This window comes from Aptenodytes patagonicus, chromosome 19 (assembly GCF_965638725.1).
Source record: "Aptenodytes patagonicus chromosome 19, bAptPat1.pri.cur, whole genome shotgun sequence".
Lineage (NCBI taxonomy): Eukaryota > Metazoa > Chordata > Aves > Sphenisciformes > Spheniscidae > Aptenodytes > Aptenodytes patagonicus.
Window position 1 is genome coordinate 9,374,397 of NC_134967.1, and position 24,952 is coordinate 9,399,348.

The window sequence follows — 24,952 nt, forward strand, 5'->3', positions numbered from 1 at the left end:
CAGACTTTCTTAAAACCAAGGGCGGGAGCCCGCTGCACCGCTCGGGGACCCGGGGAGGATCCGGGGGAAAGGCAGGAAGGGGAAAGCAGCACAATGTTTTGGAATAAAGCTCCTAAGCCAGAATCGCTGCTGTTCGAGACAAAAAAAAAAAAGCGACACCCGTTTTAGTTCAGTCAACAACAACAGACTTTATTTATGCCACAGGATTCCTTAAATAACTTAGATGTGCACAGAGAAACTACCTAGAGATGTCAACGAAACAGTCTTGAGACATTCAGTACGATACCGGGGCGCGTTTCTCATCGCGAGTATCGTACGTAAGCTTTGGTGTGCAGTTTTAGGACATACTGGCAAGTTTAACACAGCATCACAAAGACTCGTGGCCTCGTGCGTCCCTCGTGCCGCCACGCACCTCTGCCCTGCTCCGGCACGGGCGGGAGCTTCGCTTACGGGATTGAACGGTGAAAACAGGGCTCCAGAGGCGAATGGCGTGTGACCGGGAAGGCTCCCGGAGGCTTTCGGGGCACTTAAGCCACCTAAAGCACAAGGTCTACGGCGCTAAACCAATCAGCAGCGAAGCAACCACGCCGCCGCAGCAGCTCCGGCGGCAGGCTGGGGCGGGCGAAGGGGCGAGGCCCGGCGCGGACCGGACACAACACTAACGGGAACCTGGACGTTTGGCAGGCGAAGGCTGCGAGAGCGCGGGGCGGGATCACTGCTGGGCAGCCTGCTGCATCTGCGCCTGACGCTTGGCTTTTGTCTGGAGGTACCTGCCCTTCCCTTCCTCAAAGCGCCGCTTCTCATCCTCCGTCTCCGTCTGCCGGCGACACAAAGAAAGCGAAGCCACCAGCGTTAGCTGCCACGGGGCAGCGCAGCTCTCCCGTGCTGCACCTTGCAAACACGTGCAGGAGGGAAACGCGCCTCCCCTTACAGGAAATGTAAAGGAAAACCTGCGCTCCGTGAAATACGTGTTTTGACAGCTAATGTACTCCTGCACAGAGCAGGAGGAGACCTGCGCGGGATAAACTATTAATCAAGAAACAGCCCCCAGTCAGCAGCACCGTGTCAGCAAAACCCTGCCGGGTTCAGGAGAGCTAAAAATAGGCAGGAGGGCTGAGGCGGGGACGGGACGGGGGACGCGGGGGCCTCTGTCGCTGCTCAGGGTCCCCTCCCGTGCATCTCCAGTGCGGGCAGGAGGGGAAGCTGCAGAGCTTGCATGCAGCCTGTCCTCATCCGCGAGAAAGGAAAAAAACCCCAATCTCCACATCAGCAATTTTCAGAAGAAATTTAAAAAAAAAAAAACCCTGAAGTCTGCTCTGGAAAGTCTCATTCATGCTCATATTTTTCTGCTGAATAATTCAAAGGAAGGGGATTTGTTGGACAAAAAAGCCGGTGGGGGTCTGCCCCGGGAGGAGCAGGAGAGGGGCTGGCCCAGCTGGCTTGCAGCCTGGTGGGGAGAGTTCTTACCAGCAGCTGCGGGACAGGCAGGGGCTTCCCCTCCTTGCTCAGGGAGACGTAGGTGAAGAAGGCGCTGACAGCACGGTACCGCTCCCGAGGCTCATCCACGAATGGGTCGGCATCCACAAAGACTTCGATTTCCATGGATTTATTGCTCGTGAAGGTCATGCGCCCCGAAATGGTGATGACGCTGCCTGCGAAGCAGAGAGGGGCCGGTTAAGCAGGCAGCCCCTGCTTCTGCTCAGAGGAAGGGAGCAAGGGGTCCCACATGTTTTATGCTTAAGCCATGTCTTAAGCGGAGCTTCTTGGCACAGGACAAGTCTAACGGGGGCTAAATTTCTCTGCCAGCGTGTCCCGAGTGCGCACCCAAGGGAGTCAGGACGTGGCACCATGGGAGAGCAAAGTGCCCGCCACCACCCCCTGGTACCTTTTTTGATCTTCTCGTGGAAGTTGATGGCATCCACTGAGGCGGTGACAATGTTGGTCTTGCAGTGGCGGGCGGCCACAATCCCGGCGACCTCATCCATGAGCTTCATGGTGACACCTGGGGGGCAGAGGTAGAGGGTCCTGTCTCAGGGAAGCCGGTGGGATTTGGGAAAAACCACGGGTAGGTCAGTAAGGCCTTTGCACGACCAAAGCTACGCTGAGGAGTCAGACCAGAGACTGAATGCCAGCTGCAGGAAACCCCCAGTACCAGCATAAAGACTGCTGTCAAGAGTACCATCAGGGTGACATCCTCGCAGACCTGGGCTTAAGCTCTGGCTCTCCCAAATTTCTCTGAGCAAACCTCAGCCTTGCAAGGCAACATCAGTCCCCCAAACCTCCTGCTTGGAAAGAGCTCTGAGCCACATTGTTTTGTTTTTTCTTTAAGGACGCAATTAGATGAGGAGTGGCATCCAGCGGCATCCCAGCCCTTGGCAAACGCGCATCTCCCCGGGCTCACGCTGCACGCGTCCGCCCTGCCCTGCCCGACCGGCAGGCGATGGGCACTGCCAGCCAAGACGAAATTGCTCCAGCAAATTGCAGTCATTGTACACTGGGTGTTTATAATCTGAGATTTGCAATTTAAGAGACAATGACAAAATTGTAGGATTTACAGTTTGAGTATGTCAGTTTTCGGAGCCTTTTTTAAGCATAGAAAAAGACGAAGCTTTTGTCTCAGCTGAAGCAACACTGAACCTTACAGACTGTGGAAATGGGCCTGTGTGCCTTCAGAGGCAGAGCCCACCTCCCAAAAACACTGAGATGCACGAGTTGCTCTCAAACAGTGCTTCTGCTCCGGGGAAAAAACAACCCAGCTGTTGAACAGGGCAGCACTCACTCACCTCCGTGCACGAAGCCCAGCAGCGTGCAGTCCGACGGTCCCACCAGGTGGATCAGGCTGGACTGGCTGTAGCCAACGGTGTGCGGCTCTGGTTAGAGAAGGAGAGCAAAGCGGAGATCAGAGCTGCTCGGCCAGCACCTGTACACCGCCGTACGCCCCTGTCTTAAGCCATGTGAAGGAAGAAAATGTGGGGCTGGCGTGTGCAAAGCTGAAGTATGTTCAAGCCAGCGTTTAGATTGGCCCGAGAAGTCCTGAGAGCAGAGGCCATTCACCACCTGACGGGCTGCCACCTCCCTCTAATGCCCACTCATCAATTTTATTCCAGCTCAGCTCATTTCTTCTTTTAAAGCTTTCAAAGAGCCCGAAAGCAAATGGGAGTGAACTGGATGGACACATGGCTGTACACTTTCCCTCCTCAGGTCACCAGCCACAGCCGAATCTTCCCGAACCTGCCGCTTAGCAGTGTCTCCAAAGGACCACGCTTCCCCCCGGCGTGAAGACCTCTGCCCCCACGTCCCCCAGCCATGGCACATGCTGGTGACATCTGACTTGCCACTAAATCCAGGTGACAGAAATCGCATCTTCCAACTGCCAGCAGAGGAAAACCGCTCTCAGGGAGCGTTTTAGTTTTCCATCTAATGAGAGATGCTAAAGGTGCTTAGCACAGGAAAAACCAGGCATCACCTCCTCAGGGAGGATACCCGCGCAGCAGCACCCGCGGAGCCTTACCTTTCGTCTGTCTATCTGTGAGCAGGGAGAACAGAGGGGAAAAAAGCATTTGAGCAACTTTCATCCCACAACACCCCCCGATGATTCCCGCACGCCACCTCTCTGCCTCTACCCGAGGACCACGGCTAGTCCTGGAGGCCACCAGCCACTTGCGCCTTTGGCTCGCCATCAGCACCGCCACCGTGTTTCCAGAAGCCGGGGCAACACTTTCGGTAGGAAAGAGATCCCCAGCAATCCCCCAGGGAGAGCATGACCCCAGCTCCTCCCCGTAGCTCATCCTCCCCTTCAAACAGTGGCCGATAAACTTCTTCCGAAAAACTGACTTCCAGAGAGGGGCTGCAGCTGCAGAGTGTGCAAAACCCTCGCCCAACATTTGCGTTTACCCTGTGCTGAGCAAAACTAGCTCCCACTGCTCAGGAATGCACAAGGGATGCAAGGAGTGGTGGCAGGAACCGTGTTTCGGAAGAGGGCATCCCACCCACCAGCCCCAGCAGGGGATCACAGGTACCCACCCGACTCCCCCTCCACTCACGCACTGTGGCTCCAAAATCCCATCCCCATCCCCAATGCAGTGTTTCAGAGTGCGCGCTCACAGCCACAGGTGCCCGGGGACGGCTGGAGTTGCCTCGGGGACCAGTTCGGCCTCCCAGCGCTGCTGGGACGTTTCCGCAGGTCACGCACTGCCCACGTTACCTGGGTTGATGACAGGAAAGATCAAGTCGCCGTTTCTCTGCTTAGTTTCCAGCCGATCCAGCTTTTGCTCCTCGTAACGCTTCTTCCCCTCATCCTCCTGCTCCTTTCTTGTGTACTGGAAGGAAAGGCTGGTAAGAACAGGGTCGGCAAAGCCACCGGCGCAGCCGGGGATGCTGACAGGGCCAGGTTAGCACCGTTCCCCCAGAGAGGGCGAGCTCCGGTTTTCAGGGAGCAAAGCAAGCCATCCTACCTGGATGGGAGGAACCTCAAGGACCTTGTTCACGTTCTTCAGGGACAGTGGCACATACCACAGCGTCGCCTTGTTCGTCACCTTCTTCGCCCCTGGAGAAGAGGGGGGCAGAGGGTGACCGCACCAATGCCAACAGCGCTTTGCCACCGGTGCTGCTGCAGTCCGGGGTTGGCTGCACGCTGGCAATGCTGCCGGCACCAGGCAGCCCCCTGCCCTGCTGGCTCCTGCCGGGCTTTGGCTCGGAGCGGATGTGACAATGCGCTTTTGGGAAGGCGTCCCGGCAAGCGGAGCCAGTTGCCACAGCAACAGCAGGAAAAGGGCCTTTTTCAGGCCAAAGGCAGCCACGGGCAGCAAATTAGGCAGGAGGAGCTAATGGCGGATGTTTCCGTTCTTCGCTAAAAATGAGCAATGAAGCCGTAATCCCCAGGGAGCCTGCTTGGCTTCCCTTCCCAGCGCCGACCCTCCCTGCTGCTCCCAGCACTCTCAATAAAAAGGCAAGATCTCCCCTCTGCCCGATGCTGCTGGCAACAGTGGGCAGAGGATGGGGTCAACGCCACGAGCTCTCGCCTTATCAGGGTTATTCCTGGAGTTTTGGGACAGGGCTGCCGGAAGCCACCCACCTGTTAAAATGTTTTCAGACATGACGTTGACCTGGACCTCCACGGAGTGCCGGGAGGTGTAGGTGATCTCGGCACTGACGTTGGCCACCTCGCCAATGCACACCGGGGAGAGGAAGTCCGTCCGCTCCACCCGCGCCAGCGCAGCCACACAGGGCTCCTGGGGACGGCGAGACAGCGAGGGTGGTGACCGCAGCCACGCCGTGCAGGACCACAGCCGGCAGCTCCCCGGGGCCGGCCCATGCTGCACGTGGCTCCAGCACTCCAACCTCCACATTATCAGCCGGCAGCTGTGCTTCCTTCCCCACCCATAACTGACGCCGGGCCGCCTCTGACTTGCCCTTTGCGGGAGTTAAAACATTGACAGCAGCGTAATAATGTTTCTGCTTGTAAAACACAATTTCAGCAGGATGCTTCCAGCTACCAGGGCCATGCTCCGGCAGCAGCCAGAGCCACCGGTGGTTTGCATGCAGGAGCAAGCGCTTCCGGTGCAGGGGGATGTGTGGGGAGGCCCCCAGGGATGCCCAGCGGTCCTGGGGGACCCCCTGCTCCCAGCAGACCCGTGAGGGGCGGTGGGGGGGTTGGAGAGTCGCCAAGCCGGAGCCTGGCGGGCACTCCGGCGCCTACTCACCCCGGCCTGGGAGTTGCAGTGGCGGGTGCTGATGATGGCTCCAGCCTCCTCGATCATCTTCAGGATGGTTCCCCCGTGGACGTTCCCCGCAACATTGGCGTCATCCGGGCGCATGATCCTGCCGGGGGAAGGACACGCGAGCTCACACCCCCCTGCCGTGCCCCCAGCCTGGGTCCCAGTGCAGCCGCCCGGAGGCACCGCTATCGCCCTACCAGATGAGCTGCTGGGCCATCTCACCACGCTGATGCCGGCAACGTCACTGGCGCTGCCTGCACGCGGCTTCCTGCGAGCGGCAGTGGAAACCGCCCCAAATTACCGCTGGGAGTGGAAGGAGGCATCGCTCCTCTGCCGGGGGCAGCCGGCTGCTCGGCTGGGACCGCATCTCGCCGCCACCTCACTGCAGCAAACGGCGACCGAGCCAGGCACATGCCACCACTCAACCCGGCTTCCCGGCAGCAGCAGCGGCTTCTGCCGGGGTGGCAGATCATCGGCCGGAGGAGGGAAGGCGAGGCACCATGGTGATGGGGCAACGGCTGTGCGCCGGCCCGGAGAGGAGCCGCACTTCGGCAAGGCGGCCATGCCGGGGAGCCGCAGTGGGCAAAGGCAGGAAAACCGGGGCGCTCCCTGCCCGCCCTGCCAGCTCACACGCACCGGAGCAAGGGCGCGGCGCCGCTTCGCTGTGTCTGGTGCGGGCAGCGTGACCAGCGCAGGCAGCGATGCCGGTGCGGGCAGCGTGACCAGCGCAGGCAGCGTTGCCGGTGCCGGCAGCAATGCAGGTAGCACCGCCGGTAGCATCCCGGTTGCAGGCCGGCCCCGGCGCCCGCCCGCGGTCCCCCAGCCCGCCTGCCCTCCCCTGCCCAGCCCTCCCCTGGATCCCCGGCAGCCGGCGGCGCGGCGGGGCCGTACCTGGAGACCTGGATGGCGGCCGGCCCCGGGCCCGCGGCCCCGCGCTCCGACATGGCGGCACCGGCGCCCCGCCCGCAACGGCGCTGCGGCACCACCACGCCTCGCCACGCCACGCCCCACCCCGAGGGGCACGCCCCCCGCGCCGCCCCATTGGCGGGCAGCGGCTCGCCACGCCCCCGCGCGGGCAAGGGGGCGCCGCGGGGAGCCGGTGCCCCGGTGCCCGGGGGGCGGAGCTCCGGTGCTGCCCGGGGGGCTGCGTGTGCCCCAGCGGGACGGGGGCCCCTCCGCCTCCCCTCGCTCACCTGCCTGCCCCGGGGCGTGTCCTGCCTGCGCGGGGGCTCGGGGAGGGCCACGGCCCTCAGGACGGCACGGGCAGCTGCCGGCACCTGCCCGAGCGGGCGCACGCCGGGCGCGAGCTGCCGGTGGGCATCCTCCCCGCCTCCCTCCTTCCCTGGCGCTGGCGGCTCTCTCCGGTTGGGACAGAGCTCCGTGGGGCTCCCAGGGTCTGCGGGGCGGGTGGGGGGGATGGCCCCGAGCAGGCGGTGATGGATCGCTGTCGAGCGCAGGCAGGGGTCGGGGTGGGGACGGGGATGGACGGGGCGGACGGGGAGGGATGGAAGGGGCACGGGCCAGGGCCGGGGGGGCCAGGGCTGGCCGGGATGGACCAAGGAGGATGGGAGGGGCCCAGGCCAGGGCTGGTGGGGCCAGGGCCGGAGGAGGCCGCGGCACTCACGTCCTTGCCGCCCAGCGGCAGGATGAGCGTTTTGAGCTGGTCGAGGCTCGTTGCTGCGGGCGCGGCGGCGCTTCTCCATGAGGGGCTTGAGGCTCTGCGGGGAGACGGGGCGGGCGGGCGGCCTGGGGGGTGCCGGAGCCCTCGCCTTGCGCAGCTGGGCGGCGGCAGGAGGGGGGCGCGGGGGCCGGGGGGGCTGCAGCGCGGCGCCCAGCGGGTCCATGGTGCTCCCGGCGCTCCGGTACCGGTACCGCCGCCGCCTTTACGGGCCGCCGGCGGGGCAAGGCGGGCAAGCAGGCAGGGAGGCAGGCAGGGCGGGGAGGTATGGGAGGCAGGGCGAGAGGGCCGGGGTAGAGAGGGCAGGGCCGGGCCGGGCAGGGCAGGAGGGAGGCAGCACGGGCAGGGAGGGCAGCGCGGGCGAGCGGGGCGGCCGCGCCGCTGTCCGCGGTGCTGAACGCGCGGCTCCGCCGCTGTCCGCGGTGCTGACGGCGGGGGTGTCCCAGCCTGCCCGCCGCACCGCCCGCTGCCCGTGCCCGGGGTAACCGCCGCCGCTGCCCGCGCTGCCCACGGGTCCCGCCGTCGGTTCCCGCGGTGCCGGCCCCCCCCCACTGCCCGTCCCGGCCCCACCGCGGCGGGAGGAGGCAGGGCAGCCCGCCCAGCATCTCCCTGCTCCTGCCTGTGCTGCCGGGACCGGCAGGCGCACGTCGGGGCTGCCGGAGGAGCCCGTCACCGCCGCGCCTCTCGCGTTGGCAGGCGGCGGAAAGGGACCCCCGTGGGGCGGGGGGGGGGGGGGGGGGGGGGGCAGCAGGTCCCCAGGGCCGCGGACGGCAGCGCCGGCAGCCGGGCACGGGCCGCTCTTGGGGTCCCCCGGGCCGCCCCCGGTCCCGGCCGCAGCCCGGCAAAGCCCGGCTGCCCTGGCAGGGGGCGAGGGGAGCCGCGCGGGGGTCCCGGGCAGCGGGCAGCCTGCAGCGGGCAGCTGCCGCGCCGTCGGGCGGGGCGGGCGGAGGGGCGGCCCCGGGGGAGGAGGAAGGAGGAGCCGGCGGGGCCGGGGGGCGGCGGGGCGGGAGCGCCGCTCAGTGCCAAGCGGCGGCCGGGGCCGCCGCCGGGGCCGCCGGGGCCGGGGCCGGGACCGGGATGGCGCTGGAGCGGGCGCTGCTGGCGGCGCGGCAGGGCGACGTCGAGGCGCTGCGGGGGCTGCGGGCGGCCGGGCTGCTGCGGCCGGGGCTGCGGGACGCCCTGGGCGCCTCCCCCGCGCACCACGCCGCCCGCGCCGGCCGCCTCGCCTGCCTCCGCTACCTGGCGGCCGAGGCCGCGCTCCGCGGGGACGCGCGGGCGCGCAACGGGGCCACACCGGCCCACGACGCCGCCGCCACCGGCAACCTCGCCTGTCTCCAGTGGCTGCTCACGCAGGGGGGCTGCGGCGTGCAGGTGCGAGCGGGGGCGCGGGGGGCGGGGGGCGGCAGGACCCCCGTGGGCGCGGGCAACCAGGGACGTTTTTCCCGGCCCCGCGAGGGTGGCAGCGGCCACGGGGAGACGGTCGCGCGTGGACCCTCCAGCTCTGCCGCCGGCGAGCCGGGGTCCCAGCCAGCACGGGCAGGACACCGCCCTGCAGAGTGGGGGCAGCCGGGGGACCCGAAGAGCCCCCGGTATCCCGGCGGGGCTCAGCCCCGAGGGATGCACAGACCCTCCGGGGCCGTGTCTGGGGCTGCCGGCCCCTCCCGGGGTTACACAACGGCAGGACCGGGCCGGTAAGCGGCTTGCCCCGGGGCCGGCCGAGAGCTAACGACATGTGACGGGCCGGAGGAAGAGGAGGCGGCAGAGGGGCTGGGAGAGGGGATTAAGCGGGAAGGACAGGGACAGCATGCTTCGGCAACCTCCTGGCCGGGGGCCAGCTCTGCCCACAACTGCCGAGTGTGGAGGGCGGCCAGGCCGTTGGCACAGCAGGGCTCCGCGGCAAGCCTCCGTGGGCCGGGGCTGCCCGCCACTGGCAGAGCAAGGGGGGGGGGGGGCTTTGTGCAGCGCTTGCTGCGTGTGGATGCAGGCCCTGCCAGAGGGCAGACACGCTTGTCCCATGGCCCCTCCAATGGGCTGGCCCCTCCCTCCAGCCCTGCTCCATGCAGATGGGACCTCCACCCTGGCCAGCCCACCCTCTCCAGGGCCGGCTCCTGGCTGGAGGATGCGCTGCGGCTGCCCATGGTCCCCAGTCCCACGCACGCTCCCCAGTGCCGACGGCCGCCCCACTTCCTTCCGCAGGACACAGACAACTCCGGTGCCACCATCCTACACCTGGCAGCCCGCTTCGGTCACCACGAGGTGATTGACTGGCTCCTCCGCTTCGGGGGCAGCGACCCCACAGCGGCCACTGACACGGGAGCACTGCCCGTCCACTATGCCGCGGCCAAAGGGGATTTCCCTTCCCTGCGACTCCTCTTGGGACACTGCCCCAGGTAATGGCCCCTGCTGCCAGTGGGCGAGATGGGCTCGACGCTGGGGGCTCACTGGCCCACCAGCAAGAGAGGGGCTGGCGGAGGAGCGGGGTGCCCGCTGCTGCCCCATCCCTCCCTCCAGCCGCTGGGCAAAGTGCCAGTGCTGGGGACGGATGCCACAGCCACCCTCATCCCCCAGCTCCAAGGGCAACATGGCTGCGTTATCAGGCCGGGCAGCCAGCCCACCTTCTTTATGGCCTGGAGAGAAAGGGCGAGGAGGAGAGCAGCAACGCTGGCAGAAATATTGTCGCTGGCTGCCGGGTCGGTTCCCTGGGCTCCTGGCATGGGGCGATAACACAGCCGCCTTTGTCTGCCCGCTGTTATGTAAATGGATTAGGCTGCCTGCCGAGGAGAGGCCTCTCCCCACGCCAGAGGCGACCTTTCTGCCCGCCCAGGGCTGCGGGCATCGCTGGACGCGGCAGCCCTGCTCGGCCGGCACCACCGCGGCAGCGTCGCTGCTTCGCCTCCTGAGCAGTACCCAGGGCCAGGCTGGTCCCCCAGGGTACACGGCACGGCAGCCCACCAGGCACGTGGTGCCAAGCCTCGCTGCGGGGCTGCGGCAAGCGATTAGGTGGCCCCTAATCTGATTTCCCGTGGTGGGCAGAGGCCGCTAGAAATAACCCATGGCCCCAGCCGAGGTGGAGCCCGGGGGGATGTGCTGTTGCCCGACACCATGCCCGGCAGGCTCAAGGGCTGCGGATGCGAGGGGGTGCGCAGCTCCCCCGCATCCAAGGGGGTCCCGAGGCAGCAGGAGGTTAACCAGGGCTCAGCAACTCTCTGTCCCTGGGTGCCACAACCCCAGACCCCCCCAGCCTTCTCACCAGGCAGGGCCGCAGGGCCCACTGTGTGGGTCCCTGTACCCCTGTGGCACTCACCACCCTCCCCTGCTCAGCGTCTGCCAACAGCCTCCCCAGCCCTGCCCTTTATCCCCAGGTGTGTCGGCTCAGCCCTGGGCACCTGTGGGGATTAACACCCTGCAACCCACAGCCCGGCCCCAGCCCAGCCACAGCTCTCGCTTGGTGCCCACGGTGTCGGGCCCGGTGTGGCGCAGCGCTGGCAGCAGCCCTCCCGTGTTCGCTTCCACACTTCTTGCCGGGGTTGCTCCGCTGCCGTCACCGCCTTCCCCCTGAATTATTTAGGGCTCGTCCCGCTCCCAGCCCCGCGCCTGTCCGGAGGCTCCGTTACAGCCACGAAATCCAATCCCCGTGCACCGCCACGGGACGCTGGTGCTCCCGGCCCACCTTCACCCTAACCTCGTGGGGTCCCCGGCAGCCAGTGGCCTGGCGTGGGGTCGCAGCCATCTGGCAAAGCAGTTTACCGGCACTTGCCCAAGTGGCTTAACCCCTTCCTGATTAGTGGGAAATGGCAAACAGGGGCTAAACACATGCCCGTGTCCCCGCCGTCCCCCCACGCCCCAGCCCAGCCTGCCACCGCCCCGACCCCAGTCCCTGCTCGGAGAGCACCCAGCGGCGTGCCGGCCTGGCGCTGTGGCACTGTGGGGCAGGCACCCTGTGGCACGGGATGGCGGGAAGGCAGCGCTGGCTGCGGCCCGTCTCACGGTTACAGGGATCAATTATTAAGGCCCCACGATCGTTGTGATAACAGAGCAGAGTATTTATTGCTCTTCCTTTTTTAAATATTCAACAGGGGTTTTTTTATGGAGCACTTAATAAAACAGCTTCCTGCGTGGCGGGGATGCAGGATGCAGGGATGCGGGATGCAGAATACGGGGCTATGGGATGTAGGATGCAGGGATATGGGATTTGGGATGCAGGCTGTGGACTGTGCAATTTGGGATGCACAATGCGGGACATGGTGATGCCAAGGCCCGCTGGGGCGGCGGGGGCATGCCTGTGCCTGGCAATGGGTCTGGTGGGGGGCAGCGGGGTCAGGCAGCGCCATGGTGCAGGTCAGCCTTTACCTGCTGGCTCCCCCGTGGCCAGTGCTGCCTAAGCCGCTTATTTAAAAATACTGCTAAATTGCAGTATCCAAAAACAGCCGGAGGAAGGAGCTTAGCCTAAGCAGGCTGATTAACTTAGTGACCGCCCGCTGCAGCGGCTGCCACTGTGCGGGGACCCAGCAGGGAGCCGTGGGGTGGACGGCTCCCAGCCCTCGCTGCCCACACTGCTCATGCTGCCTGGCCCTGGCGCTGCCCTGCCCGCCCCCGGCCAGCGTGTCCCCTGTGCCATGTGTGTCCCCTGTGCCCCCACATGTCCCCATGTCCTTGCAACCCACGTGTCCCCTGTGCCCACCCATCCTGGTGCGCTGCCAGCGGCAGCGGCCATGGGTGACGGGCGCTGTGCCCCGTTTGCAGCACGCTGAGTGCCCAGACCAAGACGGGGGCCACCCCGCTGTACCTCGCCTGCCAGGAGGGCCACCTGGAGATCATCCAGTACCTGGTGCAGGACTGCGGGGCCGACCCCCACACGCGTGCCCATGACGGCATGACCCCGCTGCACGCCGCTGCCCAGATGGGCCACAACACTGTCATCGTCTGGCTGGTAAGCGCTGGCTGGGCGCGGTGTGGCAGTGTGGTGGCACAGCGTGGCGGCACGGCGTGGGGCTGGCAGCGCCAGCACTCAGTCCACCTGCCTGCGCAGATGAGCTTCACGACGGTGAGCCTGTCAGAGCGGGATGCCGAGGGGGCCACAGCCATGCATTTTGCCGCCAGCCGTGGCCACGCCAAGGTGCTGAGCTGGCTACTGCTGCACGGCGGGGAGATCACCACCGACGGCTGGGGCGGCACGCCACTGCACGACGCCGCTGAGAACGGCGAGCTGGAGGTGGGTGCCGGCAGCTGGTGGGGTGCCGGGGTGGAGGGGGGGCCACCCTCCGGCCCTGCCACATGTTCCCCCTCTCCCCAGTGCTGCCAGATCCTGGTGGTGAACGGTGCCGACCTCAGCATCCGCGACCAGGACGGCTACACGGCGGCTGACCTCGCTGACTACAACGGCCACGACCACTGCGCCCAGTACCTGCGCACTGTGGAGAACATGGTACGGTGGTGTCCTGTGGCCGAGCGCGTGGGGAGCACGCGGGGCTCCGCCACTCCTGCCCGGCCGCCTGACCGCGTGGCTGTGCCAGCAGAGCGTGGAGCACCGCGTGCTGTCGCGAGACCCCTCAGTGGATGGGGAGTGCCGGCAGCCCGACTCGGGCATGTCATCTCCCAACACCACGGCATCGGCGCCCCAGGCACGCTTCGAGGTGGGCTCCCCTGCCAGCACCCTCTCCAACTACGACTCCTGCCACTCCAGCCAGTCCAGCACCGGGGAGAAGAAGGGTGGCCCCACAGAGGCCCCCACCACCCGTGAGTGCGGGGCCGGGGGGGTGTGGGGCAGGGGGCGTGGGGCCAGCCCCCTCTGACCCCCTGCCCTGCGCAGGGGTGCCTGAGACGGCGCTGGCGGACATGCAGGCGTACATGGACATGCTGGACCCTGAGACGCGGCCGCGGGGCCGGGGCCCGGCAGGCAAGGGCCCCCCCCCGCCACCGCCCCCTGCCTTCCCCCCACCTCCACCCCCACCCCCCGCTGCCCGGCCGCCCCCGCCGCCCCCCGGCTACCCTGCGCCCACGCCCCCCGCCACCCCTCACACTGCTGACATCTATGTGCGGGCCAAGAACAACCTGCGGCATGTGGAGAGCCAGGCGCTGCGCCGAGAGGTACGGCCCCACGCACCATGTCCCATGCACCGTGCCCTGTGTGCCCTGTGCCCCATGCACTGTTCCTGGCCACGCAGCTCGGGGGACGTGCCACCCGGGGGAGGGGGACATGCCACCGGGCACCAATCCCCTGTGGGGAGCTGCTAGCTCTTGATGGCACCGGGAGGGGACAGCCTCGGCTTGAGGCCACGTGCCTGCAATGCTGGCACGCACCGGGAGACCAGGGTGCAGCCGGCAGTGAGGGTGCAGCAAGCCGGGGCCAGTGATGCTCCAGTGCCTCCGCGGCACTGGGCGGCCCTGCTCCACCGCCATGCTGGCTGGGGTACCTGGTGGCACCGTGCAGGCCGGCGCATGGCCGGCCGGCGCAGCCGCGCCCATGTGGCCCCGGCGATGCCACCAGCACCACGCCGAGCTGGGCGTGGGCGGCTGCGCAGGCTGTAACCCGAGCGGCAGGCTCCGGTGTCACCTGCACCGCAGGTGTCGGGTGGCACAGCCAGCACTGCCAGGAGCTGAGAGGGCTCAGCCAGGCGTGCACAGGTAAGAGGGGTGCAGCCCCCTGGGGCGGACTGGGGGGGCATAGGGACGCGGTGGGCTCAGGGCTGCCCCGACCCCCTACCATGGCTCTCACCACCCCACGGGGGGCAGGAGCCTGGTGCACGGCCGTGGCCGGGGCACTGGCAGAGCCCAGCACCATGGGGGCACATGGGATGGGGGTCTTGGCGGAGCAGTGTGTGCCAGGCCCATGTGGGGCTCGGGACCCCATTGTGCTCGTTGTGCACGGCCCTGGCTCGTTGGCACTTACCAGGGTTACGAGCATCTCTGCTGGGGGCTACAGAGCCAGGCTGCCCTGGGGAGGTGCAGGTGTGTGCCAGCCCGGTGCCAGAGCGGTGCGGGTGCCCGGTGCAGCGGGGCTGAGCAGCACAGACCCTTGCACCAGACCGGGGCTGGGGCTGCCGGAGTGGGAGCCAGGCTTGGCACTGCGCCCCAGCAGCCGGAGCAGGAAGCGCCGAGCTGGCACTTGTTGACTTAGCTGGGGCTGGCGGCGGCAGCAAGCACCCGGGCTCGCCGTGCAAATGCCACAGGCGGAGGTGGTGCACGGGGAAATGCGAATGGGGGGCCCCCGGCACAGGGAGCGGGGCTGTGTTGCCGCGGCACCCCGAACCTGGGGAGCGGGTACAGCCCCTCTGCAGTGCTGGCGCTCGGCAGCACGACCTGGAAAGCTGCTGCGGTATGTGCTGGGGTGAGCCGAGGCTGCACTGCCTGAGAGCCTCGTTCAGAGGGAGGTTTGGAACCAGGCCCCGGCCCCGCAGGGGATAAGCTCCCGGTAATCCGTGGGGCCAGGGCTCGTCACTCCTGTTCCCAGGGGGTTATCCTGGGGGAGGCTCGGCCGGGCTCCTGGGCACAGGCTATGGGGTCACAGTGCCAGGCGCTGATGGCGCATGCATGCCACCCCGGCATGCAGCCCCTGGTGCAGCCTCGTGCCAAGCGGACACCTGGGGCATGCACCTGCCATCCCCCCAGACTGGCATCTGCCCCACGGCCACCGCTGGCATGGCCCTGCTCCGTCATGGCTCTGCCCCACGGCCACCCTGGTCACAGCCGGGCATGGCTGTGCTGAGCCACGCTCCCCACTGCAGCTGGCGTCACGCGAGAGCAGCCCCGAGGGCCTGCACCGGGCTGACTCCACCAGGCGGTCAAGGAATTTTGGCAAGCAGCCGAGCACCGGCGACTACTACAAGCACCTGGGGCACAGTGCAGCTGAGCAGCCCGGCCCCCGGCGAATGGCGCACAGCGAGGAGGTGAGCCCCCAGCCCCGCACCGTGAGCCTGCACATGGCTCAGCGGCACTGGCACTGGGCGACGCCTGCCCGTGCTCTCTTTCAGGCATCGCCCATCTCGGCGGACACCATGCGCAATGGGGAGAGCAAGCCTGGTGCTGAGCTGCCGCCACCACCGCCACCTCCGCCACTGCCTGATGCTGCCTGCCCACCACCCCCACCGCCGCCCCCGCCGGCTGAGACCCCCACCAGCCCCCGCCGCTCCTCCTCCTCCACGGGAAGTAAGTGGCAGGGTGCTGGGCGGGCACGGGGAGCGATCCCGGGCACCGTCCCATCGGCTGCACCATGGCGCCGGCCGCCCTGGCGCGTCTCCTCCTGCAGCGCTTCAGCCGCGCGGCTCCTGACAGCCTCTCTGTCCTTCTCTCCTCCGGTGTCGGCGCGGGGGCCCCTATGCCCGCCTGCCCCCGCCTGCTCTCACTGCTGGCCGCTTCTCTTCTCTCTTGTCTCGCGGTGGCCAAATCCTTCCTCTGCCGCGCGCCCTGTGCCGCCTCTCTGCTTCTCCCCCTAGGAGGAAAGGCGCTCAGGCAGATGAAGAGTAAGTACTGCGGCCCCGTGCTCCTCCCTGCTCAGGGGGTGCCCCAGTGCGGGGCACAGCCAGAGGGGCCCAACCCGGCGCCATCCCACGCAGGAGCCATGGGGCATTGACAGCCACCAGGGCCGGCAGCTGCCTGCAGCCCTCCTGCCCTCCAAGCCCTTGCTGCCGCGTCACCAGGCTGGCATGCCGTGCGGGCACCCCGAGCGCTGGCACGGGGCTGCCGAAGCCACCAGGCAGGGCTGGGCAGGTGGCTGGGGCCCCACGCCCCCCGCGGCCCCCATGGCCCCACCGCCGGCCCCGCACACAGAGGGCCTTTGTTCCCGCTCAGCCGGCCGGCGTGACCCTGCCACGTGAGCGCACCAGCCGCTCCCCCGCCGCTGATTGCAGCCGGCGGGCTTGGCCGCCGCTCGGTGCCCGCTTTATTAGCGCCGGCTCCCAGGGCTGGGGGGTCTCAGCTGGCACTGGATGGCAGCGCGCGCGCCCCAGTGGGCCCTCAGCACCTGCAGCCGTCTGGCCCTGGTGCGGTGTGGCCGAGCGGGGCGAGCTGCGGGCGCCAGCAGCGGGGAGGGGGCTCTGCCTTGGCACGGCACCATGGGCCATTAGGGACCTGCGCATGGCTGGCACAGACGGTGGGTGCTCGCGGGGCGGGCGGCATGAGCAGCGTCGCAGGCATCCCCGGGGGCACTGCTGTGCTCCGGTGCCGGTGCCATGCAGCCCTTGGGGCTCAGGGCTGGCAGTGTGACTGGCTCAGGCTGTCGGTGCGTCGCTGCCGGGGGCTGCAGGGGAGTGTAGGGGGTCCAGGGCCCCAGGTGAGGTGGCACGGGGCCGTCCTGCTGCGCTGGGGCTGCCACCAGCCATGGACCCATTCCTCCACAGGCAGGCCACTGCTGTCGCAGCACAGTGCTGTGGGGTGGGTGGCACTCGGGACTAGGGCTGTGCTGGGGCCCCAGGAGCTGGGTGCTGTGGTGCTGCTCCAGCAGGGTCCCATGGACCCAGTAAGCTGGGTGTTGGGATGCTGGTCCCACGGACTTGGGGAGCTGGGTTCCAGGCTGCTGAGTACTGAGGTGTTGCTCTGGTGGGGTCCCATGGACCTGGGGAGCTGGATGCCAGGCTGCTGAGTGCTGGGGTGTTGCTCCGGTGGGGTCCCATGGACCCAGGGAGTTGGGTGCTGCGGTGCTGTTCCTATGGACTTGATGAGTTGGGTGCCAGGGTGCTGGTTCCATGGAGCTGGGGAGCAGCGTGCTGGTCCCATGGACCTGGGGGGGCTGGGTGCCGGGATGCTGCTCTGATGGGGGTCCCAGGGGCTCCTGGGTGTGGGGGGCAGTCAGCTGGCCACACTGCCACCCCCATGCCCCACGAGCTAGTGGGGGAGCCGGGGGGGGTAGGGGGCTGCTGGCGACGGAGCCCTTACTGCCCGCCCTGCCTCCCCCCAGGCACTAAGTCCTTCAACATGATGTCCCCCACTGGCGACAACTCGGAGCTGCTGGCCGAGATCAAGGCCGGGAAGAGCCTCAAGCCGACGCCACAGAGCAAAGGCTTCACCACCGTCTTCTCCGGCAGTGGCCAAGCAGGGGCCAACGTAGGTGACGGTGGGGGGGCAGGGGAGCTGGTGGCATGGTGCGGCGCAGCATGGCAGGCACCCACCACCCTCCCTCCCTCCCTCCTTCCTCCGCAGGCAGAGTCACCGGTGTCCTCCCCATCACCCACCAGGACGCCCACCCCGCCAGCCACCCCTGAGGCTGCCGGGCCGCCACGCTGCCTGGCAGGGGGCTCGCCAGAGCTGGTGCTGAACGGGAGCTCGCCGGTGCCGGCAGCGGGTGCTGGAGCGGCGGTGGAGGCAGAGGCACTGGTGCCGAGCCACGACGAGCAGGGCCGGCCCATCCCCGAGTGGAAGCGGCAGGTGATGGTGCGCAAGCTGCAGCTCCGCATGCAGGAGGAAGAGGAGCAGCGGCGCAAGGTAGGGGGGTCCCGTGTGCTGTGGTGGCGAGCACGGCATGGGCACAGCCCAGCGGCTCAGGACCTGGCGAGATGGCGTGCGTGGCATCACCTTGTGCTCCCAGCCGCGCCAGGGGACCACCCCACCTGCATGCAGGGGCGTCATGCCCCAGGGGTGCTGCACACGGCGGCGGCAGCAGCATGAGGTGCGCATGGCGCAGCCTCCAGAGTCCCTTTGCCCTCTTTCCCGCCACAGCCCGGGAGCCGCTCACCACCCCCGTGCCGGCACGGGCCACCCGCCTGTGGGGGCACGCCGGGACCCTCCGGGCAGCCGATGCGGGAGGAGGATGTGCGGCACCTGGAGAGGCAGCTAGGGAGCCTGCGGGTAACGCACGAGGTGCAGCCGGTGCAGCCGCTGCCAGGGTGGCTGGAGGAGGAGCTGCCACCGCTCCTGCCGCTGCCTGCCGCCCTGGTGCCCCAGCACTTCGCCCTCGCCCGCGAGGACCCACCCACCCGCAGCAGCCAGCCCCCCACACTGCCGAGGAGCATGGCCACGCCACCGGCCACCCTGGGGGACTTGGAGGGCCCCGGGGCAGGGGGGGCAGTGGGCAGCCCTGGCGCCCAGCATGACGCCCGGCACGAGATCCTGGGTTGCGGCGTCTCTGTCCGCAGCCTCAAGGCCAACTACGAGGGGCTGGGGGGGGCCCCTGTGCCCCTTCCCAGGGTCACCAAGCGCAAGCGGGTGCAGCCCCCCGGCAGCGCCCGCCAGCCCGTCCTGGAGGAGGAGTACGGGGATGGGGCACCGCAGTGGAGCCGGCCAGTGCCACCGGAGCCAAGCGGCCTGCGGGAGCATGCTGAGGCACGCAAGGAGCGCGCTGTCTTCCTCTTCCTGGAGCACTGGAAGAAGCGGGTGCTGGCGGCGGTGCCCGGGAAGGAGCAGCCACGGCGGCCAGGGAGGCGGCGGCCGGCGGCAGGGCGGCTGCTGGCCCGCTGGAGGAGCGTTGCCCGCCGGGTGCCAGGGCGGCAGATCCGGCGGCTGAGCCGCACCACAGTGCTGTACTGGCCTCAGCACTTCCTGCCCCGTGTCGGCGGCTCGCCCATGCCCCACGACAGCCTCCCGCTCGACCTCTTCATGTTGGGCTACTTCCAGCTGCTGGAGATGCCACTCAGCCCCGAGGAACGGCGGTTCCGCCACCTCCTCTGCTACGAGATGTTCAACCGCCTGGGCAGCCACAGCTGGCATCGCGTCCGCCGCTTCCACCGCGCCGCGCTGGAGCGGGTCGAGGCTGGCCACTGCTGCTGGCTTGACGGCTTTGAGGACCTCATGCAGGAGTTTTTCGGGGACGACCCCACCATGGTGGCGGAGAGCCCGCCGGAGCCCCCCACCATGGCCCTGGGAGGGGAGGGGGCGGTAGTGCTGGTGCCGGAGCTGGGCGAGTTCAGCGAGGAGGATGTCTGCCACTTCATCGACCGCAGCTTCTCCTTCTGGAAGGAGAAGGAGGTGGACATGTCCGACACCTGAGCCCAGCAGGATGCTGCGGGCTGTGCCAGCGGTGTGGCATGGGGCTGGCCGGGAGCAGGCGCTGGGGGCAGCTGGGGACAACAGGACCCGGTGCCCGGGTGTGCTCAGCCGCCTCTGCGGCTCTGGCAGTGCCGCGGCTTGGCTCAGTGGAGGGCTTGGTGTTGGTTCTCGTGGACCCGGGCAGAGGTTGAGGTGTGCCGCTTGCCGTGGCTGTGTGTTGTGCGGGGGGTGCAGTGCCGGGGCTGTGCTCCCCTCTGGCGTGGTGTTTGCGGTGCCGGGGCAGTGTGGGCCCCCCACATGTCAGTGCAATAAAGCTGTGGTGTGCTGCGAAGGGCTGGCCGCGCTGCGCACTCCTTCCTCCTCCCCGCGCCGGCAGAAGGCGGGCGGCGAGAGGTGACGTCAGCAAGCCGCGTGCTGGCTGGGAGCATGGCTCAGCCTGGCCACCAGCGGGATGTGGTACCATGCGCTTGGGCAATGCCGCTGCCCCCCGGTGCCAGCGGTGAGGATGGGCTCCCGGTAGTGCCGGTAACGCGGCTGTCTGTTGCAGGAGAAGGAGGAGGAGGCGCGCCTGGCCAGCATGCCAGCCTGGAGGAGGGACATTCTGCGCAAGAAGCTGGAGGAGGAGAGGTGAGCCGGGGCTGGGGGATGCCATACTGGCCGGCCACCCCCATGGCTCCACTAACCCCGCTCTTCCCTTTGCCTTCACAGGGAGCAGAAACGGTGAGTGCTGCAAGCCCCTTCCCTGGGCGGGTGGGCGGGCGGGCATGGTGGCTCCGGCGGCTCCGGTGACCGCGGCGCCCCGTGCCCTCCGCTGCCAAGCAGGAAAGAGCAGGAGAAGCTGAAGCGGGAGGAGGAGGAGAAGGAGAAGGAGCAGTCAGAAAAGCTAAGGACTCTTGGGTACGATGAGACAAAGCTGGCACCCTGGCAGAGGCAGATCATCCTCAAGAAGGGGGACATAGCCAAGCACTAGCCACGCCACGCCGCACCCCAGCTCTTCGTGGCGGGAGGAGGCCGGCAGGTCCCAGCAGGGACCAGGACACACCTCAGCACCCTCCTCCCGCCGCGGACAGCCACGTAGCCTGACCTGGAGGAGCCCCCGTCACCGACCCAGGCACCCGTAGTCCCCATCCCGCTGCCGCCAGCCCACCACCACCCCGTGCTGCCCTTTGCAAAGTGAGCTGCCGCAGCGTGGTGCACCTGGCTCCTTGCGCGCCGCCCAGCTCGACCACTGCAGCTGGGCTCGCTGTGCCGCCTGGCTCCCCGTGCTCCCCACTGGCACCGCTTGCCATTGCGGCCGCGGAGCTCTCGCCTCCACTCCTGCCCCTCCCGCCTCTGGAGCTGCTTGAGGCCGGCTCCCAGCTCGCCTCCACCCTGGACTGCCTGCCTTTCCAGTGATTAAAACGATAAACCCCGCCAGCAGTGCCCCGCGCCTTCCTGGGGCTGCCCACACCACCCCCCTGCCTGCACTGTGCTGCGCCCACTGCAGTGCCCCCATCGCCTGTACCGCCCCAATCACCCACATCCCCACCATCACCCGCATCATCCACATCACCTGCATCACCACCGTCACCCACATTGCCCCCATCACCTGCGGTGGTCACGTCACCGGTGGTGGCCCTGATGCCAGTAGAGCCCCGCTGGGCCAGCGCAGCCCCGGGAAGAAGGGCCAGGTGCCGGCAGACAGAGAACACACCACTTTATTGGGGCGGGGGCAGGCGCACCCGGCAGCAGGTGGCCTCGAGAACTATCCCATGGGTTCGCGGAGGGCTCGGCGCCCACTCGTCCCGCGAGCGGCTGGGCAGCCGGCGTGCCGGGGCACGGGGTCCTCCCCGGCCCTGGGAGCAGGGGGACATAAATAGGGGGGGGTGAGCTGGTGGGGAGGGGACATAAAACTGACATAAAATGTCTACACGGCATAAGTAACAATACTTAGGGGTATGGCTCGGCCGAGGCACCCGGTGAGCCAGGAAGGTGCCGGGACCTCCCTCTGCCAGGGTGGCGGCACCGGGGGGGCTAGGGGCCTGCCAGCAGGCTCCGGCGCAGCGCCTCGGCGCAGCCGGACAGCTCCATGCGCTCCAGGGCAGCAAAGATGCGGTCGAGCGTGGCACTGGTCTGCTGGCACCAGCGCTTCAGCATCTCATACTGCTGGTCACGGATGTGGGCCACCTCCAGCTCCACCAACTCGATCTCCGCCTCCCGCAGCTCCAGCACCCGCATGAACTCCTTCCAGCGCCGCACTGGCACCGCATCGATGACAGTGTAGAGCTGGCTGCCCTGCAGCAGGGTGCTGCGGGGCTCCAGAGGGGCAGAGGGCTCCACCTCACCGCCCAGCTGTGCCACACCGCCAGGCTGCTCCTGCAGTAAGGCCCGGTACTCGGGGCTCTGCCTCGCCGTGCCAGTGGCACTCTCCGTCACCTGGGAGGAGCACGGTCTGGTCCAGCACAGGCTGTCCCACCCCCGGGCACTGACCTGGCACCATGGTGTGGCCACAGCCCCGGCTGTGGGGGTGGCTGCGTGTGTTGCAGGGAGGGAGTTGCCTGCCGGGGCATCGTGCCGGAGCCGCTTCCTCTTGTGGTAGATGGCAAGGGCGCCCAGGAAGAGGGGTCCGGTGAGCGCCAGCAGGACGTACTCCAGCCCCGAGCCTGCAAGGAGGAGCGGGAGCGTCCCCATCAGCCAGCTGGCATAGTGTCTCCCGCGCCACCCCCCCCCAGCCCTGCCGCCCTCGCACCTCGTCTGCCACCGCACGCCCGCTGGCACTCCTTGCTGCATGTCTCCGGGGCGCTCCTGCAAGAAGAGGGGAGCCGTGGGTGCAGTGCTGCACCATGCCGCGGGCCCCACACATGTCCCTGGATGGGGCACAGAGTGGGTCAGTGCTTACATGTGGCATGGCCGGCACTCGCCACCCTCAGCGTAGAAGTCAGGCTTGCAGCTGCCGCAGAGTGCGTCCTGTGCCTCCGAGCCTGGGGAGAGGGCAGGCATCAGGCAGGGTGGCACAGCCAGAAGCGGCACAGCCGGTGGGGACATGCCGTGGGCCGGCCGGCAGCACTCACAGGGCCGCTGGATGAGCCGCCCAGTGCAGGGCTGGCACTGCCGGCAGGAGAAGTCGCTGCAGCGCTCGTCGAGGCAGTCGCGGAAGTGGCCGGGCTTGCAGCCACAGGCGACGTTGCTGGTGGCCGAGCAGTTGCTCAGCACACTCTGGAAAGCTGCAGGAGATGGGCAGTGAGTGGCACAGCACGGCGCTGCATGGCACAGCACGGCACTGCATGGCACAGCACGGCACCGTGCAGCATGGCATGGCGTGGCACGGCACCAGCTCACCTTGGTGGTCGCACTCGTAGCAAGCTTGGCACTCGGGGAAGGTGTTGGGCTGGGCGCGGAAGGTGCCAGGGGGACAGGCAGTGCAGATGCTGTTGTTGTGGCTCGAGCAGGGGCTGAGCAGGAATGTCCCTGTGGAGACAGTGGGGTGACAGGGAGCATGGCCACCCGGGGCAACGTGCCTGGTGTGCCACAGTGTGCCGCGTCGCACCACCTGGGTGGCTCTCACCTGCGGGACACTGGGCACAGCACCGGCGAGCCCCCTCAATCCAGTTCATGCCGGCGGGGCAGGGGGGTCTGGTGGCGCGCCTCTGTGGGGTGGTGGGCGGCTGCACCGGGACCCGCTGCCCCCGTGGCATGGCGCAGTCCTGGCACCCTGGGGGCTGTGATTCACTTGCTGCCAGCCACAGCGTTGCCAGGATCACCTGCAGGCAGGAAGAGGGCAAGGATGCAGGCAGCCAGGGTGCCCCAGGAGCTGTGCACCCATGGGGAGCAGCTCTCGCACCATGCTCCCCACCTTTCCAGCCACACATGCTGGGCTGTCCGAGCCAGAGCCAAGCCCGGCTCAGTGCCACATGGACATCGGTGCCTGCACCAGGCAGGATGGCTGATGCCGTGGCCCCGTGCCCCGGAGCTGCACAAGCGTGTGGCCCCAGGGCTGGGAATGCCCCATGGCAGTCCCTGCACCATGCTTTCCCCACCGTACCTGAGCAAGCAGCTTCCTGCTGGTGCCACAGGGCACGCACACCACGGGGGCCACCGTGCCGCCCCCTGCGCCTGGGGCAGGGGGCCGCCATCGGGTGCCCCTCGTATGTTCTGCAAACGGTGCTGCCAGGCTGGCCAGGAAGGGGGGCCGGGGAGTGGAGCCAGGATGATCGACTGCCTGCCCCCCGGCTGTGTCCCCATGGACGGGGACAAGGGAGCCAGGCGTATGGGCCACAGGCGGTGCAGGTGCTCCTGCCCATGGGATGGCCAGACCGGGGAGGCTCTGGCAGCCAGGCGCGGGAGGGTTAGCGCTGCTAGCTTTGACGTTCCTGGGGTTTATCTCCCTTGCAGAGGAGGCGATTTCCTCCCCGAGAGGAAGCCATGCCTGGCTCACACTCTCCTCGATGCTATCGCGCCTCATACGTGAGTCCCAAACTAGGTCACCGCTCCCCCACCCTGAGGTGCCGGGTGCTGCACCCAGGGGAGCCCCGCTCCCCAGATGGCCCTGGCGGGGGCGGCGAGGGGGTGCCCATACCATAACTCCCCGCCCTGACGAGGGCAGGGGGCCGGGGTGCCAGGGAGGGCCACAGCGCCAGCAGTGCAGGCAGGGAGCCAGGGGATTCCTCGCCAGGGGCTGGATTTCCCAGCCGTGATGGCCCCGATTACAACGGCTGAATCATTTTCTATTAAACCCGCTGGCTGCCAGCGGCACGTCTGAGTCACTGCCGAGACACAGCCTTCCCATGGCAGGGCCTTGCCTGCGTGCCCTGCCTGCAAGTGGGTGGCTGCCGCCTTCCCCGGCACAGGGAGCGGGTGCCCTGCGGGCAGGGGAGCCTCTGGCACAGTTGCCGTCCCATCGCCGGCTGTGCAGCGGAGAGGCCACACTTCCTGTGCCGTGCAAGCGCCACCCCTGCCCGTAACACAGCTCCAGTGAGGCCTCTGCTCCTGGCACCCGTGTGCCAGGGCAGCCGCCTGCCCAGTCCCGGGATGGCCGCCGGCAGCTGCCACCGCCGGCAGCCCTGACCTGCGCCTGCAGGCTGTCAGCACAGCCGGTCCCCATGGCAGTGCCCTGCCTGCAGCCCCATGGCTGAGCCCACAGTTCCCACGGCCGCATCGTGGCCATGCCTACAGTCTTCGTGGCTGTGCCAAGGCTGCAGTTCCCTGTGGCCATGCCGCGCTGCAGGCGCTTCAGCGAGGCAGACCCCAGTCCCAGGTGTTCAGCCAGGGGGGCGAGCATTTTCAGCACACTTAGCACTGGGCTTGCCCCGCTCCCCTCCTCCTCCAGACCCCCCCATGGCCACGGCCCCGGGGCACCCTGCAATTGGTGCCAGGAGGCCGCAGGATGCCGGCACCGCTGCACTCACCCAAGCCGCCCCCAGGCAGCAGCGCTTCATCCTTGTGGCCAGTGCGGCTGGGTCATGCCGGGGCAGCAAGGGGACCAGGGTGGTGGGCACAGTGGGGTGTCAGGGCAGCTCAGCGCCCAGGCAGGGTGCCCCAACACCCCATCACCATTGCTGCCGCCGCCGCTGCCGGCAGCATGCAACGCGTGGTTAGTGAGCACCAGCCCTCCCTACACAGGCTTTTACACCCAACCGCAGCAGGAGGAAATGCTTTTTTGGCA

The 24,952-nt window shown here is 67.9% G+C and overlaps 3 protein-coding genes across 3 annotated transcripts; 1 reads left to right on the forward strand and 2 right to left on the reverse strand.

The window, feature by feature from the left end:
* Window positions 1-168: 168 nt before the first annotated feature.
* Window positions 169-6,676, reverse strand: ACOT7 (acyl-CoA thioesterase 7). The gene is made up of 10 exons (XM_076355991.1): window positions 6,609-6,676; window positions 5,703-5,820; window positions 5,075-5,231; window positions 4,455-4,546; window positions 4,205-4,319; window positions 3,512-3,526; window positions 2,784-2,870; window positions 1,886-2,002; window positions 1,468-1,652; window positions 169-817 (listed from the first exon to the last, which is right to left on the reverse strand). Exons 1-10 carry the CDS (start codon window positions 6,659-6,661, stop codon window positions 713-715), a joined length of 1,044 nt encoding a protein of 347 aa, XP_076212106.1. The 5' UTR covers window positions 6,662-6,676; the 3' UTR covers window positions 169-712.
* A 1,796-nt stretch (window positions 6,677-8,472) lies between these two features.
* On the forward strand, window positions 8,473-20,724 carry ESPN (espin). The gene is made up of 14 exons (XM_076355993.1): window positions 8,473-8,766; window positions 9,592-9,785; window positions 12,139-12,325; window positions 12,425-12,607; window positions 12,689-12,820; window positions 12,912-13,131; window positions 13,205-13,482; window positions 15,120-15,281; window positions 15,366-15,540; window positions 17,288-17,433; window positions 17,530-17,811; window positions 19,859-19,938; window positions 20,020-20,031; window positions 20,134-20,724. The coding sequence occupies exons 1-14, from the start codon at window positions 8,473-8,475 to the stop codon at window positions 20,279-20,281; spliced, it is 2,493 nt and encodes an 830-aa protein (XP_076212108.1). The 3' UTR covers window positions 20,282-20,724.
* A 524-nt stretch (window positions 20,725-21,248) lies between these two features.
* On the reverse strand, window positions 21,249-24,809 carry TNFRSF25 (TNF receptor superfamily member 25). The gene is made up of 7 exons (XM_076356449.1): window positions 24,696-24,809; window positions 22,856-23,051; window positions 22,630-22,758; window positions 22,362-22,514; window positions 22,190-22,271; window positions 22,040-22,095; window positions 21,249-21,953 (listed from the first exon to the last, which is right to left on the reverse strand). The coding sequence occupies exons 1-7, from the start codon at window positions 24,723-24,725 to the stop codon at window positions 21,325-21,327; spliced, it is 1,275 nt and encodes a 424-aa protein (XP_076212564.1). The 5' UTR covers window positions 24,726-24,809; the 3' UTR covers window positions 21,249-21,324.
* Between the last annotated feature and the right edge of the window lie 143 nt (window positions 24,810-24,952).

Coding starts and splice junctions, on each gene's coding strand:
- ACOT7 (XM_076355991.1), bottom strand. CDS start 6,661: ATGTCGGAGCGCGGGGCCGCGGGCCCGGGGCCGGCCGCCATCCAGGTC. Junction 4,320..4,454: donor TTGAGGTTCCTCCCATCCAG/GTAGGATGGCTT, acceptor CTTTCCTTCCAG/TACACAAGAAAGGAGCAGGA. Junction 1,653..1,885: donor CCACGAGAAGATCAAAAAAG/GTACCAGGGGGT, acceptor TCTGCTTCGCAG/GCAGCGTCATCACCATTTCG.
- ESPN (XM_076355993.1), top strand. CDS start 8,473: ATGGCGCTGGAGCGGGCGCTGCTGGCGGCGCGGCAGGGCGACGTCGAG. Junction 15,282..15,365: donor GAATGGCGCACAGCGAGGAG/GTGAGCCCCCAG, acceptor GCTCTCTTTCAG/GCATCGCCCATCTCGGCGGA. Junction 17,812..19,858: donor AAGAGGAGCAGCGGCGCAAG/GTAGGGGGGTCC, acceptor TGTCTGTTGCAG/GAGAAGGAGGAGGAGGCGCG.
- TNFRSF25 (XM_076356449.1), bottom strand. CDS start 24,725: ATGAAGCGCTGCTGCCTGGGGGCGGCTTGG. Junction 23,052..24,695: donor GCTGCCTGGGGGCGGCTTGG/GTGAGTGCAGCG, acceptor TCCTGCCTGCAG/GTGATCCTGGCAACGCTGTG. Junction 22,272..22,361: donor GCGGCTCATCCAGCGGCCCT/GTGAGTGCTGCC, acceptor CCCTCTCCCCAG/GCTCGGAGGCACAGGACGCA.